At 36.5% G+C, this 17,756-nt stretch overlaps 2 protein-coding genes across 3 annotated transcripts in view; one reads left to right on the top strand and one right to left on the bottom strand.

The window, feature by feature from the left end:
- Positions 1–6,900: 6,900 nt before the first annotated feature.
- dusp1 (dual specificity phosphatase 1) lies at positions 6,901–9,888 on the bottom strand. Its single transcript, XM_055177404.2, has 4 exons — positions 9,298–9,888; positions 8,949–9,094; positions 8,643–8,862; positions 6,901–8,058 (listed from the first exon to the last, which is right to left on the bottom strand). The coding sequence occupies exons 1-4, from the start codon at positions 9,692–9,694 to the stop codon at positions 7,703–7,705; spliced, it is 1,119 nt and encodes a 372-aa protein (XP_055033379.1). The 5' UTR covers positions 9,695–9,888; the 3' UTR covers positions 6,901–7,702.
- Positions 9,889–10,007: 119 nt separating this feature from the next.
- ergic1 (endoplasmic reticulum-golgi intermediate compartment 1) overlaps positions 10,008–17,756 on the top strand; it is a 34,552-nt gene continuing 26,803 nt past the window's right edge. The window contains exons 1-4 of one of the 2 annotated variants that reach the window (XM_073854055.1): positions 10,008–10,140; positions 10,680–10,839; positions 10,935–11,076; positions 11,237–11,403. In XM_073854055.1, the coding sequence (XP_073710156.1) occupies positions 11,402–11,403 (2 nt within the window). In that variant the 5' untranslated portion in view covers positions 10,008–10,140; positions 10,680–10,839; positions 10,935–11,076; positions 11,237–11,401. Of the gene's footprint in view, positions 10,141–10,679; positions 10,840–10,934; positions 11,077–11,236; positions 11,404–13,336; positions 13,580–17,756 lie in introns of those variants that run through there. The other variant, XM_073854054.1, reaches the window with a different exon arrangement.

The following is a 17,756-nucleotide window of genomic DNA, read 5'->3' as shown; positions in this document are numbered from 1 at the left end:
AAATCATTTCGTAAAAAATAAAAACTTTTTTAGGCCTTTTTTATGTCATTTCGGGCATATCATTCACCATTTTAGAAATATGAATAAATAAATAAATAAATATATGTATTTATTGTGAAGTGGATAGTATGTTGAAAATTAACCTGTAGCCTTCATACTTACACTGCTCTATTCAGTCACGCGTTACACTGTTATTCATTCATTCACTGTTGTTCATTTCGTTGTTTACCTGTAGTTATTGTAGATATTACTATGTTTTACTATGTTATTTAGGATGAAAGCATATTAGTTTTTTAGTCAATTACTCTAGAATTTGCACTAAAGACCCGCCAGGGGGCGCTCATGACTTATAAACGCTTCAGTATTACGTTTACAATATTTTTTTGTTCAAGTGTAGCCTCCCTGCTAAAAAAAACAATAAACACCATCAAAGAAATTCTATTGGTTTTATTGGGAATTGTATTGGTTCTAATGGAATATGGCTCAAACACAATACAGTGTAGTCGTTTTAATGGTAAAGCTAATGGTTCCTATTGGTATTTTAATGGAAACCATTAGAATTTTCTGTAATGGTTTATTGTTTTTTCAGCAGGGTTATAATAATTACAAACCAAATAATTACAGAAATATGAAAAAAAAAAATTGAGTTGTGTGCTGGGAATAAAACATTATAAAACATTTAGTAGAATTAGCTACTGTTGAAAATACTGTTTTAAATTATATATTTTAAGAAAGTTCATTATGTCTCAAATGATTTCAAATGTTGTTCGCAGATATTTAAGAGTCTTACGGACAGACACAACATACTTGAGATCAACTTAACTGTTTTGAGTGTACTGTCCTCATATCATATCAGCCATGATGACATTACCTTAATCTATTTTATTATGACACACACACACACACACACACACATAAGCATGATAAACATTGATGAAAACAACACGTCATTTACACGGTATCATTTATTCTGCTTGTTTTTTGTGACCTTTGCTCATTAACATAGCTAAAACATTTTGTTTCACCAAACATTTTAAAGGGGACATTTTACAAGATTTTTTAAGATGTCAAATAAATCTTTGGTGTCCCCAGAGTGTGAATTTTTAGCCCAAAATAGCATATAGATCATTTATTATAACATGTTGACATTGCTACTTTGTAGGTGTGATGTTTGCATGATGTTTGCTGTTTTTGTGCTTGTCCTTTTAAATGCCAATGAGTTTATTTGTGCACTAAATGGCAGTGCTGTGGTTGAATAGTGCAGATTTTTTTTCAGAAATGTCATATATGTAATACATATCACATGTATAACACAAAGTGTAGTAACAATCTGAACAGATGGAAGAAAAGGGAAAGAAAGAAGAGAAAAAAAACAAGTATTAATTACAGTACATGAAAGATCTCATCATATTTCTTCAAAAAAGAAATACATTTTTTGTTATAAATTGAATAGTGCAGATTAAGGAACGGTATTATACCCTTCTGACATCAAAACACAAGAGGAGCCAAATTTCAATGACCTATTTTTTCACATGCTTGCAGAGAATGGTCACATTTTCTAGGTTGATAGAAGCACTGGAGACCCAATTATAGCACTTCAAATTAGCAAAGTCAGATTTTCATGATATGTCCCCTTTAACTATAAACATACTTCAATGTGAAAAAAATTACAATGTTAAGTATTAAGAAAGTATTATATTACATTATATTAAAAGCACTAGCACTAAAAACCTATTAAACCCTGACATGTATGCTGACACTGCTTTTGTTTTTCTTGGCCTTTGCACCTCATGCCAAACACTAAAGTTCATCTGTAGTTCCAGTTTTAGCCACTGGGTGTCAGATTGATATGCTTACATACAGACACTAAAATCCACCTGCTGTTGCCAATTTCAAGATCTCTGTGGTGGGGGGCATTGGGGTATCTCTCACTATAAGACTAATGGACAACAACAAGCAGGCCTCCCATTCTCCACAGACACAAAAGATCAGTGTGGCCAGCGGCAAGGGCATATGCCACTGAAATCAGCCAGATTTCATGAGTAAAGAAGTCAAATCTTATATGCCAAACTATATTTAAATGTAGTAATTTAGTTTGTGCAATACAAAAAACATATGACCTAATCAATATGAAAAGGGCAGCTGATTTATACAATCTTTGCTTAGAAAAATATAGTAGGGAACTGAAAAAGCTAAAAGGTCATTTAAAAAGGAAGATAAACATAAAAAATACTGGCCAGTTACAAAATATGTGCTTTTATAAATCCTGATATTGACAGAGAAAGTCACATCCATTTTATTTGTCAGCTGCTTTCCAAATCCCTATAGACGCACATGTTTGTGCACAGACCCCTTTTATACAAGCCTGGTATCAATGTTAATGTTGTGCTAATTACAAAGCCACCGTGGCTCGTGAAAACACTCTGCCATCTTACGTCCTACAAAGGATGAGGGGGCAGAACACCCTGTTCTTGGCCCGATGCTGAGTGGCCTATAGTCATCACACTTTTCCCAAACGCCTTGCAGCTGCTCCTATTGTTTCCTCCGAGGGTGTCCGGTGGAGCCCATGCTCTTCTGACCACCCCTTCTGCTAGCTGACAGACTTTAAATGAGCTCATTGAGACGCCTGTATTGAAAACACAGATTCTGTGCAGCAAGGCCGCACGGCATTCCCAGCATAGGATTCCTATGCACGCGCGAGCGTGGGTCAGATGCCCTAACATGTGGTCGGATCAGTGTGAAAAGGGGATTGTTCGGATATTTTTTCCCAGCGATTATTTGAATGTTCACACGGGCCGGGGTTTTAGTTCAAACAATGAAAGCCGACGCAGTCAGCTGTGTTTGCTTTGACCTGTTTTAAAGCCGCTCATCTGTCTACATACTGACATTATTTCCAACTGCCCTTCAAAACAGGAACAGAATTAAAGATAAGATATAAGTCCTTGTTTATCTCTCAAAAATAAATAACAGGAATGTGTCAGGTGAACAGCAATATAAAAACATAAAAAATGTTATCTTTATTACTCTCATGCTGATCAAACTCTCTCTATTTTCTTTGTTCATCTGAACTAAAAAATAAAAATGCACAATGGGAGTGGATGGTGACAGCCACTTCTCAAACTTCATAAGGACACAAAACATTTTTCAATCTTGTGACTTGTGCTGTATAGCCTATATACTGTAAGGGTTCAGAAGACATATAAAGAAGCTTGGTAAGATATATTTCGAAAATATAATGCATCATTTAAAGAATGTCTTGACCGTGTTCTCTTTCTCTCTTTCTGTGCCTGATCTGTGTTGTTGACGTACTTTCGGAGGTTTACTTTTAAATAATGCATAACAATTTAAACAACAGCGATATCCACAACACAGGAGTAGAGAAGTAATCTGGGTTGTTTGCTTATGCACTCACATAAAGAGAATAAGGGACAGGTCAATGTATTCATTAAACAATGGGTTATATTTTAATTTTTTATTCCCTTCAGGACACTGCATGAGTCACACCGAGTTATATTGTAAAAGTTTTGCATCTTTTTAATTGCTGGAACTGTCGTCAACCAAGTACTTACATATAAAGTGCGTGTTAGTCCACCAACCAATGTTTGTGCCACAGCTGCCCTGAACTAACAGTATTGGTGACAACCAAAAAAAGAAGGGTACAAAAGTTGTACCTTTTCACAAAAGATGCTAATATGTACCATTTTGGTACATATATGTATCTTTGAGGTATAGTGACAACTACATGTCCCAGTTACAGCTTTTGTGTCTTCTTGCCCTTACGAAAATTAACCATGGTTTACTACAGTTAAAAACAAAAAACCTTGGTTACTGTAGTAAAACCATGGTAACCACAAAATAGTTAAACCATGGTTAGTGTAGTAAAACCATGGTTTTGCTGATGGTAATCAATTCACCAAAAATCATGGTTACTACTTTAACCACAATAAAACCATGGTTAATTTTTGTATGGGTGTACTTTGGTTAATTAATTTACTGTTCACTTCACAATGCTTTTGAGACAATTAGGTAGTCTAGTATATTTGTTAAACACACTGTACTAGACATAGGCCGGTTACCAGTTTCAAGGTATATTGAGGTTTTAAACAGTCAAGGTTTCAAAACCACTAAAATGTTCTGTGATACCGTCTCCAAGGTATGAGCTGTGTTTATACAAAATTCATTAAATCATTAAGTCATGATTGTCATTAAGTCATTTAATATACATTCCCCAAATATTATATATTTTTTGAAAGCATATTATAATTTAAAGGCTTTATTTTTACCTGGCATTTAAAAAAGAACACATTTTAGTGTTGCAATGGCAATACCGCATCACCGTGAAACCGTGGTATTTTTGCTAAAGGTCATCATACTGCCAGAATCTTACGGCTGCGTGGCGTATCTATTGCGTGTCAGTTTTCTGTGTCTGTACATACCAGAAGCATGCCTGACGCGGCGCTGATGCGCTGCTGTTGATATAGGTGACATATATTTTGCCTGGAAACGCTTCCAAGACGCTTGGGTGTGGCGTGAAAAATAGGCGTCGATCCTATTCCTAGCATGCACGCGTTTTCGGCGCGGTTCGAGCTGCGCCTGAGACGTGCGTGTCATGCAGGTGGTGTGCGCGGTCAAACCTGCTAACATGGGAGCCTAAATAAAAATGGACACGCCACGCAGCTGAGACGCTCACGCCACGCAGCCGGTGTGAATCGGCCCTTATACTGGCCCATGCCCACACTGTACCAAAATGTTAAACCATATTACTCCCAATACTCCAGTTTCATTGGGTCCTGTTGTCCCTGTCGACATTTTCAGGTCCCCCAGAGCCAAACTTTATAACTTTATAAAATCACATTGAAACATCCAAATGCTTCTAACCATTGATTTTCTCTTTAGCTGTAATCTTCAATGCATGCCGACTGAATTGCACAATGTCAGTTGTCTTCTTTAGACCAAGACTCAATAATATGGACCAGGTGGCCCGAGGCCAGTGTGAGAGAGTTTCGGGCCTGTAGACGAAACTGTCACTTGCCTGTGTACTGCATTGTAACTACATCTTAAATTAATTTACCATGCTTCTATGTCTTGCAGTCTTCTTTGATGTATTTATAAAAAACATTATTTATCATACATTATGTGTAAATTCTCAGAAAAATTTCCCGGACAGGGATTATCTTAAGCCAGGACTAGACCTTAGTTTAATTAGGAAATATAACTAGTTTTAACAAACATGCTTTACTAAAAACATCACTTGTGTGCATTTTGAGGGCAAAACAAAGGGCACTGATGTATTATAAGATATGTCAGTACAAGCTGTTTTCAGTTTTGACAGCTCTTACATTTTTTTTTTAGTCTAGGACTAGTCTAATTCCCGTCCGTGAAACCGGCCCAATATGTTTTGTATAATTCAAATTGGAAGTTTTAGATTGTTTATGTCATGATTTTCTTTGGGGGGGTGGGGGTGGGTTGTGTGAAGGGATGCACTCTACACAAGGGGCATATGCTGAAAAGTTTGAGAACCACTGAGTTCACCGCAAAAAAAATACTTTCTTACTTAGTATTTTGGTCTTCTTTTCAGTAGAATTATCTAAAAATTCTTAAATGAAGAATACATTTTTTTAAAATTTGTACTTAAAATAAGAAAACATATCTGCCAATGGGGTGAGAAGCTTTTTCTTGAATTAAATGTTTAAGAAAAAAGTAAACTTATTACCCCATTGGCAGATTTATTTGCTTGTTTTAAGCACAAATTTACTTACATTTTATATTTTTGTCTATAAAAACCAGACTTATTTTCTTAGGCCATTTTGCTAATTAAGAAAATACATATTGATTTAAGAATTTTTCGATATTTGTACTGAAAACAAGACAAAAATACTAAGTAAGAAAGTCAATTTTTGTAGTGTTACAGTATGCTACACTGCAAAAAAATGATTTTCAAGTAAATACATTCTTAGTATTTTTGTCTCGTTCTCAATAAAAATATCTAAAAATTCTTAAATTAAGATGCTTTTTCTTGATGAGCAAAACGACCCAAGAAAATAAGTCTAGTTCTTAGACCAAAAATATAAAATTTAAGTGATTTTGTGCATAAAACAAGCAAAAAAATCTGCCAATGGGGTAAGCAAAAAAAACACATTTTTCTTAAACACTAAATTCAAGAAAATTTCAAGAAAAATTTGCTTACTCCAATGGCAGTTTTATTTTGCTTGTTTTATGCACAAAATCGTCTAAAAATTTGACTTATTTTCTTTGGTCGTTTTGCTCATCAAGAAAAAGCATCTTAATGTAAGAATGTTTTGATAGTTTTACTGAAAACAAGACAAAATAAAATACAAATAATTTTTTTTCTTGAAAATAATTTTTTGCAGTGTACAATGTTTCTTCTTAATAAGTGTAATTATAATCTCTGCCAATACTGTAAATAAACATTTTTTGAAAATGAAATTATTTGTTTACCCAAATGAAGCTTATGACATTAAGGTTAAAAAATAAGCTGCTAAAAATTAGGGGCCAGTAAACATTTGCAGGGCAACAGAAATAAACATGGTTGACGTGTTTAGCCCTGCACAGGTCATGTATTTTTAATCTAATACCATTTTTTATAGGGGTGATTTCCCAGATAGGGATTAGTTTAAATCAAGACTAGGCCTTAGTTTAATTAGGAAATATTACTAGTTTTAACAAACATGCCTTAAGAAAAACATTACATATGTGCATTGTGAGGTAAAATTGTATTTTAAGATATGTCAGTGCAAGTTGTTTTCAGTTTGGACAGCTCTCACATTTATTTTAATCTAGGACTAGTCTAATCCCTGTCCAGAAAACTGCCTCTTAGTGTGTTAATGCATTGTTTAGCATCTTTACGTCTCAGATATACACATGAGATGGACATGTATGTATGTATGAAAAGTTTTATTTGTTGGCATCAGGTATCACAAACATATGAAAAAATATAGCATAAGAAATATATTACTTTAGTCAATAAATAGTCACAAATATCAAAACAAACTTTTAAAAGTCTCTCCGGTTAGTAGTGCTTATGGGAGGACAGACAACAGTACAGACACATGAGGTATTCTGTGTGTTTGTTTAAAGAGGAACAAAGGCCTTGATGTACTGATTGCTTTCTGAAAGACTCAGAAATAATCGATTTAACCTCTACTGTCTTAAGGCACAGATCACCTACACAGACGTGTTAACTACATTCATTGTTCAGAAACCAGGAATACTCAATGAGATTAGCACCTTTAAGTCTAACGACTTCCTGTCTCATAATGACACCAATGTTAAAAAAAACAAAAAACAATCCCTGAGTAACCTGCAAGACATGGGGTAGATAAAAACAATGATTATCAATTTTAACCAAGTCAAACACTCACAATTAAAAAAAATAAAATAAAAACATACAAAGACTCTCACATTCACAAAACAGCTGAGTGTTTCACTTGGTCATCATCACACCGAACTTTACATCAGTTTAGTCAAGTATGGAGCACTGTATTGAAACGTTAAAAACACCGGAGCTGGATCTCCAACATATAGCGAGCAATCGTGGAATATTTGTAGCAACCAAGGAACCAAAAGTTCCAAAGTCTAATACTGAAAAGATCACCCCAGGGATCATATAAGTCATCAAAACAATAAAACCCTCCCCGGTCAAAGGGTGAGGAAACAAGTCCAGCCACTTCATAACAATATCTCAGCAGGACGGCGAGGTAGTGATGGGACTCTGAAGGAAGGAAAGAGGGCTAGCAGCCGTGCGGACGGGGATGGAAACCGGGAAGTTGAACACTGTGGTGCCTTTGCCAATGGCGGGACTCCCTGCCGCCGAGGAACAGGTGGAAGATGCCAGCACCTGGGATTCGAACTGCAAGAGCTGCCCCATGAAGCTGAAGTTGGGCGAGATGATGCTGCGTCTCTGTTTGACGAACTCAAAGGCCTCCTCGAGCTTCACGCGGTTGGTGCGCATCAGGTAAGCCAAACAGATGGTGGCGGAGCGCGAGATCCCAGCTTGACAGTGAACGAAGACCCGTCCACCCTTATTCCGTATTGAATCTGAAATAAGAAGGAAATATCGGTTAAAACTACTCCATCATAGACCTCCCCCCAAAAAAAGTTTTGCATTCTCTAATCACACATTCAATTGCAAATGATATGCCACAGTGTTGCTCTCATTAAGGAAACAGGAAAAGTTAAATCAGGCAGGGGCTCGAGGAAAAAGGGAAACCCCCCGCAGACAGGCCTGAATACACAATTGGGGGGGTTGCAGCACCCCTGCTAAGAGCACTGATCTGATAGGAGGGTAACCAGAGAGCTGGAGACACTACCTTTTGTTCAAGCTGAACAAAGGAAGCAAAGCATTCAAACGGTGCCAGTTGCCCCATATAAAAGAGCAGGTCACGGCCTGGTGTTATTTGAAAAGGGGGCACCCTCTTTAAACAGGATGAGAGGATGATGTAAGCATCGGTGCCTGTCAGGCTCGGGCGGTCCAGCTGGTCGTTTTGGAGGGAACTTTTAAAAAATTCAATTCAGGCTTCGCTTGAATGGGGGTTGGGCTGCCAAAAGCTGGCCATTTGGTAACATCTGTTCCAAGTTTCACAACAAGGGATCAAATTAAAGCTGGAAGAAATGATACTCACCAATAAATTCGATGGCTTCGTTGAACCAGGAGCTGATGTTGGCTTTGTGGTTGTCCTCAACGGGAATGCTCTTGTACAGGTAGTGGTCTTCAAAGTGGTTCGGGCAGTTGGAAGAGACGTTTATGAGGGCCGTGATTCCCAACATGTCCAGCATGTCTTTTCTGGAAGCGTGGTAGGCGCTGCCTAAATATAGGAATGGCAGGATTTCTACCGGGCCACCCTGAAAGTCAAATTAACAAGTTTAATGTCATGTATAATCATAAATCAAGAAAGTAAGTTATATTTAAAGCATCTGTAAAGGTTTACCTGATCGTACAGAGGAGTTGTAACGTTACAGGACGACTCGACCGTGTTGGAGTGACGGCTCGAGCTCAGAGGTAAAGTCAAATCTTGTGGGGTAACTTGCTTGGTACACATTTCGGGAAACTCAGAGGAAAATGTGTCAAATCCACCTAAAAAAAAAAAAACATGTAAACATTAGTCAATCGTTTTAGTAACAGTGGAATTTACAAGCGTCAGCTGAAACAACTGATCCGGCACAGACACAACAGCTGAGGAAAACATTTGGTCACGAGACACTAAAAATATACGAAATGCATACAATACACATAGGTAACTTAGACAAAGTCAACTACTTTAAAGAGACATGTAGTACCTTTAAGAAAGAACACACTTGCTCCACATGAATTGCGACACAACGCGTTCACGGCAAGCATCAAAGTGCCGTCTTTTTTCACGTCTTTGATGTCAATACTGCGGTCATCCAAGAACACGACACTCTGGTATTCCCCGGACAATAGTCTGTTCCTCGTATCCTCATTTGGCACAATGTGCTCGAGCCCTAGACCCCCTCTGGCCCTCCGGCGCACTATCGTACTGAAGCGTACATTCGTGGAGCCCGATATATGAGACGAGCTGAACGAGAAGAAAGAGCGACAGTCCAAAACCAGACAGTCCGGATCATCTCCGTCCAACAGATCGCGGAGCAAGACAGAGTCGATGGTGGATACTTCCATAATGACCATAGTAGAAAATGAATAGTCTAAATACATATAGCGATATACAAAAGAAGACGATACGAATCCGCTCTGCGTTTTAGCTCGGTAGTTTAGGTCCTTTGTTCGCTTAGTGTTGATCCGGTAACAGTCCGCTACGGTGATCGGGTTTTAACTCTTTTATTTTTAAATGTTAACTCGTTGAAAGGTTTTCTCTTGCTCTACTTTTACTAACGATTGGCGCTCGTTGTCGGTTATATAGTGACCTCGTCTTCCTTCGAAAGGCGTGACGTCAAATTCCCCGCCTCTTTTGGCCGGCGGCCAAGCGTGAATTCGCACGTACGTCATGTGTAAGTTTGGTCGACTCAACCACACCCGTTTAATCTGATACCTGCGATACTAACCTGTTACCTGAGACAGAATCAAAATCACCTACAAGTACCGTGGGTTTACATGTAGACATAGAATTTGTTATGGTAACTGGCGTTTAACAGTAAAATACGGTAAATAAAAATATTCTTATATTATTACTTAAGCTATGAGAACTAGATATGTATTAAATAATTTAAAAAATTAATAAATCTGGCGTCACGGTATATTCCCTGAGCATGACAATAACAACATTTTTACAATAACGATCATAATAATTGTTTTGTAATTCTTTCATTATTAATTAAGATATTTGATAAGAAATATTATAATGGAAATGCGTATCTTGACAAACTTTGAGACTTAGCATACCTTTTAAAACTACGTGAGATTACTGTCTGGATAAACATCAAAATTGAGATAAAAGTCCCATTTTTTATTTAATCTTGTTGCTGTTTTTTATGTAATGTAAATATTAAATACTTTTTTGTATAATCATTTTATATGTGTGACATTTCACAAATAACAGTTGTCGAAATGTTATGAGTTTTTCGATGCTCTTATTAATTATTTGACAATATGTTTTTATGCACTTTCCTGGGATAAATAACAAGGTAATAAGTGGACCTGTCAAGACACTCATAAAAATTTATACTTTGTTTTTATTGTACAGGAGTACACAGTGTGCAAAGCCGTGAGAGCAAAGGCAAACCATAAAAGTTAATTAGGCTATACTGTACTAGGGACTGGTAAATTTCCATTCAGCTGAAAAACAAAACAGGCTCAGGCTCAGACCATGGCATGGGAGATCTATCCTTAAGACAAACAACTTCGTAAATCAAACTTAGGCTTACCCAAAACAGATTTTTGCAATTTTCTTACATTCCTCTATTATCATTGTTTATCATTAAATGGGTTTCTTTTTCAGATTGACGTGTGTTTCCTGTAATGTGATGTTTCGATAGTTATGGTTATGTGCTGGCAGTCCTCACAACAGTTGTCATGGATGACACTAGTGCACTGCATGTGTGGTTTTGAAGTGAAATCAGTTGCGGTTTCAAACACAAAGTGTAAAAAACTTTCCATGCATATTTCTGACTTTAAATATCTAAAGTTGTTTTTTTATAACAATTCCAGTTATTTGTTAATTTTTTTAATGTGATATCTGAAAGCTTTACATTAAATAAGTGTTTCTGTTTTTTCATCTCTCAAACACAACAACATATGTAGGTCATGACGTCATCATTGCATTTATGAAACGTGAGTCAGGATTTCTGGTCTAGTTTGACAAGAACAGAGGATGAAACAAAAGTGGGAACAGCCAGTGGAGCAACAGCCAGTTAAGCGTGGATTTTACTGTTAAAACACTGATGAGTCAAGACAGAAAGAAAAGCCATGTAATGCCCCATAGAGAACACTGTGTACCACATTTATGAATTACAGAATTGGAAAAAATTTTCGCATGTGCTAAACAAACATTTAAAGCTTTCAGCTCACAATATTCAAGACAATTGAAATTCATGGTACCTGTGACTTTTTCTTTGGGGTATCAAACCAAATACTTCATGCTTGGGACAACAAACATACAAATAAACAGTACACAAGTTTAAGAATTTAAGTAATTAAAAAGTTTATTAGGCTGAACCCAAAACAATTCATTTTTTTTCTATCATAAGGCATTTGTAAAATAACTTAAGCATGTATTTCGGTAACACTTGCATGTAGTCTCTGTTAGAAAAGGAAGTGAAAGAGTATGATGAATGAGGCATTTCCTTGGTGTAGTAAATAATGCACAGTTTTCATCATAGCCCATTTACGGACAGTGGTGCCCTGGGACTACAGCTGTTGAACATGGGAAATACTCAGGGTGTCCTTTTCTCTTTTCCATTTATCATATTATGTCTGAGACATATGTATAGGTTTCTTACCAAAGATTCAGAGAAATTTCTAGAATCCCCCTATTTATGACAGTGTCATGCATTACATAATTCAAGACAACTTATTGTATGTTGTCTGGGCAGGGGTTTTCAAACTTTGTGATACCAAGGAGCCCGACATATATGATGAACCTTGAGCGAGGGCCCCTTTCCTAAAATATATAACCATACATCCATATTTAATAAATAATAATTGTGATATATAAAGACAGCTAACTGTGATTTATATAATTGGCTACAGAGCAAACTTTTAGAACCTTTGCGTTACATTTTTTTCTTGAAATATTCTGGTGACCCCTTAGAAAGTTATTGGGGAATAGGTTTAAAATGTAAATTTATTATATGTAAAATATGAAAAGATTTTGATTGTAAATCTAGCAATTTATTTTTTTAATAAAAATGTGTCAATAATGTGATCCTTAAAGTATTAAATACAAAACAAAAGATAAATGTAACAAGTGAGCAATTTTGGGATAACCCCTATATTAAGTCATACTGACTGTATAGACAGGACTCTTGTCTATCATGTGTACAATAATTTAGATTCAGACACCTGTGTTGCTTCACTTATGTCTGTTGTTGGATCATTGCATGACATGACTTCTCTTGTGTCTTTGTCAAAAGTTTCAGTTTACATTCACCAGTTTTCTAGTACCATTCATTTAAGAGATCATTAACCTGTAAGTTTATTTATTATTAAAGGGATGGTTCGCTTTGAGGTGAAGGTTCTGTCATCATCTACTCATCCTCGTGTTGTTTTAGACCTGTGGGTTTGTTTTTTCTGATGAGCACAAAAGAGGATGTTTTGAGAAATGATGGTGAGCACATAGCAGTAAGTAGACTTACATAGTAGAAAAAAAGAATATTTTGGAAGTATTGTGATAAATGACTTAATATTAATATATATAATATATAAATGAAAATATTTTGATAAATGACACACAGTTGACGGTACCCATTAAATTCCATCATATTTTTTTATTCCTACTATGGAAGTCTATGGTCACTATCTGCTGTGTGTTTACCATCATTTCTCAAAATATCTTCTTTTGTGTTAATCAAAAAAAGAAATTCATATAGGTTTAAAACAACATGAGGATGAGTAAATGATGACAGAGTTTTCATTTTGAAGTGAACTATCCCTTTAAGGTATGATGCTATAACTGTTTAAAACTACTTATCATATCATCATGAAATAAATATCATTATTAGCTGAAGATCATACATTAGAGCTAGTCATGTAAAATTCTGGAAAATTCCAGTAGGTTAACCTTATGAAACAGCAACACAGTGATAAATAATTAGGAAAAAACACAATAAACCCAAACTTCTATTTTTATGCTGTTTTGACAATTTGTTATTCTTTGACCGCTCGATGGAAGCGAAACCAGAAAAACAACTTTGGTCTTAAACTTCATGTTCAACGCTTTAATTTGGCACAAAACCGGAAACAGAATCACCGACTCGCTCTCGTCTGTCCAATAGGATTGTGCAAAGCGTCCTAAGCGGACGTCACATCCGGTGTGACTGTGAACAGCCGGCAGTATTGAAGTCAGATTTTGGAGTTTCTCTTTAATTGTAATACTTTTCATTTTCTTTTAAATCGTGCAATCACAATGACTTTCGATGTTCGGAGGTGAGTAGAGCTTTAAACTAATTTCGGCGTTTTTATAACTCGAGCATCATCTAATGATACTCACAATGATTAGTGTCTCTAAAACTAGTGAGCTGCCTAAGTAAACATCATTTTGGAAAATAACGGGCACATTCCGCAAGTATGGTTTTAGATTAAAAACATTTTAACAAACTACAGGAGAAAAATCTTATGCATGCTAGATTTGTCCAATGATTTATTGTTACATGATTTAATTGTAGCTAAAATGATGGCATTACTTAAATCATTGCACTATTATTTCACCTTTATCCTTGTCCATTTCATTGCAATCCAGTTGCACAAACACATCCAAAATTCCTGTCAATCCTAAACTGATCATGCTGGATGGACAAGTATGCAAATACGAAACAGGATTCATAATATAAATAGCCTCATATCTAATGCTATGAAAAGACCAAAGCATTGTGTCTAGATCACTAGTTGCTGGCTTGTTTTGCATTCAAATAATGTTCCTGTTTAAACAGGATGCTGTCAACTTGTCAGATGCCCATATAAAGATCTTAAATGATGTTATCAGCAGCAGTAAATGGCATTTTCCTTCACTGAGTCAAGAACAATATCTAAGTAAGGAGATCTGTAGTTCAGAATGAATACAAATGATCAATTAATGTAAGTTATTATTCTAAAGAAAGTGTTACAGTCTTTTTAGATATACATATGCTATTTATTTAGTTTTGGCCCTATTGTTTTAGGCTGTAGTAGGCTACAGTTTTTACATCACAATACTTTGAATCCGGTTATTCCATCCATTTAATATTTATGTAAAATAATTTCAGATGTTACACGCCCTGTCTCATACCCCAGTAAAATCTTAAGCGACGTAACAAGTAGCTTTATAACATCAACATCAGTTGTGTTACGAATGTGTAATAATTTATGTTAATTTATTGTTAATGTGGCCCACAATCCTGCAAATTCTGGCATGATTATGAGTATGACATAATACCTCTAGCGCTGTTGTTCCCAACTTCAGCATATTATATGTGTCGAAGGTCAGGGTTAATTTCCAATGAATAACGATAAATGTTAGATAATCATCATAGTAAATAAATCAGCATTTAATCTTGATTTGTTTATTTTTGTAATGTATGATACTTGCAGATTAAAATTAAAAAGTCATAAATAATAAGAAATGTTAAAGGAGTAGTTTACCCAAAAGCACCTTATTGCCATCCTCAGTGTAAAGGGCCAGGTATACCTTTTTCTGTGTCCGGTTCGTGTGCTGTGCACACGTCACACGTTTAAGCCAAAAGTATACTAGGGACGTCCGTGAATGCGCGGCGTCCGCATGACGTCATTTTCGTCATCAGGAGGGTCCGCGGTCGTCTGCGTGCAGCCCAAAATTTGAGACCGCGCGGACAGTCCGCGCACAGTCCGCGTACAACAGGGCATGCGCGTGAAGATATTTAGGACACTCCACTACAAACAATTATACAAAGGAAATAGACAGCATTTGCACACACACATCATTTTTCTTCTTTAACTTTAACTTTTTCTAAGAACAGAAAGCTGTGGAGCATCATAATGTTTGATTCCTGTTCTTTGTTGTCTTGTTGTTTGTTCTAAACTGTGTTTGCAATGGTGGATCGGTTACTTTTCTTCACCTATCCTAATGTTTTAATGTACTGTAAATGTCGCCAAATCAGTGCTGCCATGACGGCCTGTTAGACTAATAATTTGAATAAGAAATCATTTGTATTGCGTATAGTGTCGCACGCGGGCATCCCCGTGTAGCCGCGGGAAGTATACTTGGACGCAAAAAGAAGGTATACCCCGGCCTATACTTACCGCAGATGGCCGCGTTCGACATGTACGCAATACAGATTATTTTCCACTCAAACCATTACTCTACCAGGCCAGCACTGATTCACGACATTTACAGTCCATCAAAAAATAGGATGAAGTAAAATAGCGGATCCACCATTGCAAACAAAGCCCCGAACAAACAACAAGAAAACAAAGAACAGGAATCAAACACCATGGTGGCGAAAATGTTCCCCGGCTTTCTGTTTTTGGAAAAAGTGAAAATAAAAGAAGAAAAGATGATGTAACGCTGTCTATTGCCTTTTTGTGTAATTCTTTGTAGTGTAGTGTCCTGTCTCAACATTTTCAAGCGCATGCGCTGTCGAACCTGGACTGTCCCGTGTGGTCTCAAATTTTGTCTGGAAAGCGAACAGTGTGCGAGGACGACCTTGGACCCTCCTGATAATGAAAATGACATCAGTTATGGTTTTATTTTCGACTTTGGGCCCGACAATATGCGTCACTCACTGCCAAGAGTTAACTGAGGATGTGCAAGCATGTTTTGGAGGATCATCATTTATTTTTTGTTTTAAGGATTACTTTATACCTAATCTGTGTTTACTTTGCTCAAATAAAACGCTTTACCTGTTACAGAGAGAAACTTATCCAGGCAACAGATGAGTGACCAATCCTGAGAGGTTATGTCACTACACGTGTTCTATTAGCATGATTTAAACGGTTTGGTCCGACTGTGGAAAAGCACTATAAATGGACCCGGGGACCCCTATGATTTTTGCGATGCAGAAAGCCTGACGGAATCATGGAATCCAAACATAAAAATAGAATTTAATGTACAACGCAGAATGTCACGGAATTCGGAAAATTTAGCATTCGGTCATTTTAAAATCCACTTATAACTCATTTCAAATGCTAGTTTTTTGTTTCATTAATCAGCAAACTACAGAAATGTGCTGAAACATTTTCCTTTTGTTTAATGTTGGACATAAAGAAAGGTACGTCTGTTTCTTTTTATGCATTGCAAACAATGACAAGCGTTGCCTCTAGAGCGCAAGCAGGTTTTCGTCAAAGCCCGCAACACAGCAGACTAAAGGCACAATATACCTTCTCCCCGCGTCCCCTTGCTTGCGCACACCTCTGTACAATGCATCCTCTTCACATTTACTTACCACATGTATAGACAGTTTCATCAGACGCACGTGTGGTCACTCGCTTGCGCATCTGGTCAAAACGGTACTTCCGGTTTCTGTTTGTTTATTGGTCTGACTAGTTACTAAGCTGAACTCTTAAACAAATACCTCGTCAAAAATAACAAATGTTTTGGTTACCTAGGTAATCTACTTGTTGTTTATTTTGCTTGTTATATAAATAAACTACTTTAAAATGACTTTGTTGTTATTTATTCTTAGCTGAGTTTACCGGAAGTTACGTGTTGACCACAAAAGCCACTTGTTTATGTTGTTGTTACTGCTGAAACCGTCTATAGCTCGTATATGTTCGTCATACATGAGGGCTCACATCTGAACCTTGCACACAGTACAACATCAACATCCGCGTGATCACAGAACATATTTTTCTTTTTTTGTTTGTATGAACATAAACGGCTGTACAGTGCAGTCTTAAAGCTGTCTTGGGTCTTAAAGTGACAATAGACTGCTCCTTTTTATGTCAGAAATGTTCTTTACTATATAACTAATATATTTACATTTAATACAGATGCATATGGCTACGGGAATCACAAAAACTGGTGTGCTGCCATTTTAGATCATGCACAGAACTTAGTGTTGTTTACATTTAACACAACATATTGTTCTGTAAGTTCAAAATTCAAATCATTATCTTTTTTTACAAACGTATGGCTTTGCTTTAGAAGACATACAGTATATTAACCCACTGGGTTAATGTATGTATTCCTTTATATGATGATGGATGGGCTTTAAGCTCACTAGTACTTTATGAAACGGCAACTTAATGGTCAAAATTTAGGAAAATACACAGTAAAGCCAAAACTGCTGTTTTTATGCTGTATTGACAATTTGTTATTCTTTGACCGCATGATGGAAGCGAAACCAGAAAAACAACTTTTGTTTTTAAACTCCATGGGCAACGCTTGAATTTGGCACACCCCAATGCATTTCACTAACTGGAAATAGAATCATGTGACTCGTTTGACCAATAGGATTGTGTAAAGCGTCCTAAGCGGATGTCACACGCGGTGTGACTGTGAACAGCCGGCAGTATTGAAGTCTGGTTTTGGAGTTGCTATTTAATTGTACTACCTTTCACCTAAATTGTGCAATCACAATGACTTTCACAAGCGCCGATTAAATGATTTGACTGTAATTTACACAGATCAGTCTCCAAAAAAGTTATATGC

This window comes from Misgurnus anguillicaudatus, chromosome 16 (genome assembly GCF_027580225.2).
Source record: "Misgurnus anguillicaudatus chromosome 16, ASM2758022v2, whole genome shotgun sequence".
Taxonomy (NCBI): Eukaryota; Metazoa; Chordata; class Actinopteri; order Cypriniformes; family Cobitidae; genus Misgurnus; species Misgurnus anguillicaudatus.
The sequence above is the reverse complement of the archived record's forward strand: the minus strand, read 5'-3'. Positions and strand labels throughout refer to the sequence as shown.

Coding starts and splice junctions, on each gene's coding strand:
- dusp1 (XM_055177404.2), bottom strand. CDS start 9,694: ATGTATTTAGACTATTCATTTTCTACTATGGTCATTATGGAAGTATCC. Junction 9,095..9,297: donor AAGTGTGTTCTTTCTTAAAG/GTACTACATGTC, acceptor TTTTTTTTTTAG/GTGGATTTGACACATTTTCC. Junction 8,863..8,948: donor CAACTCCTCTGTACGATCAG/GTAAACCTTTAC, acceptor TTTGACTTTCAG/GGTGGCCCGGTAGAAATCCT.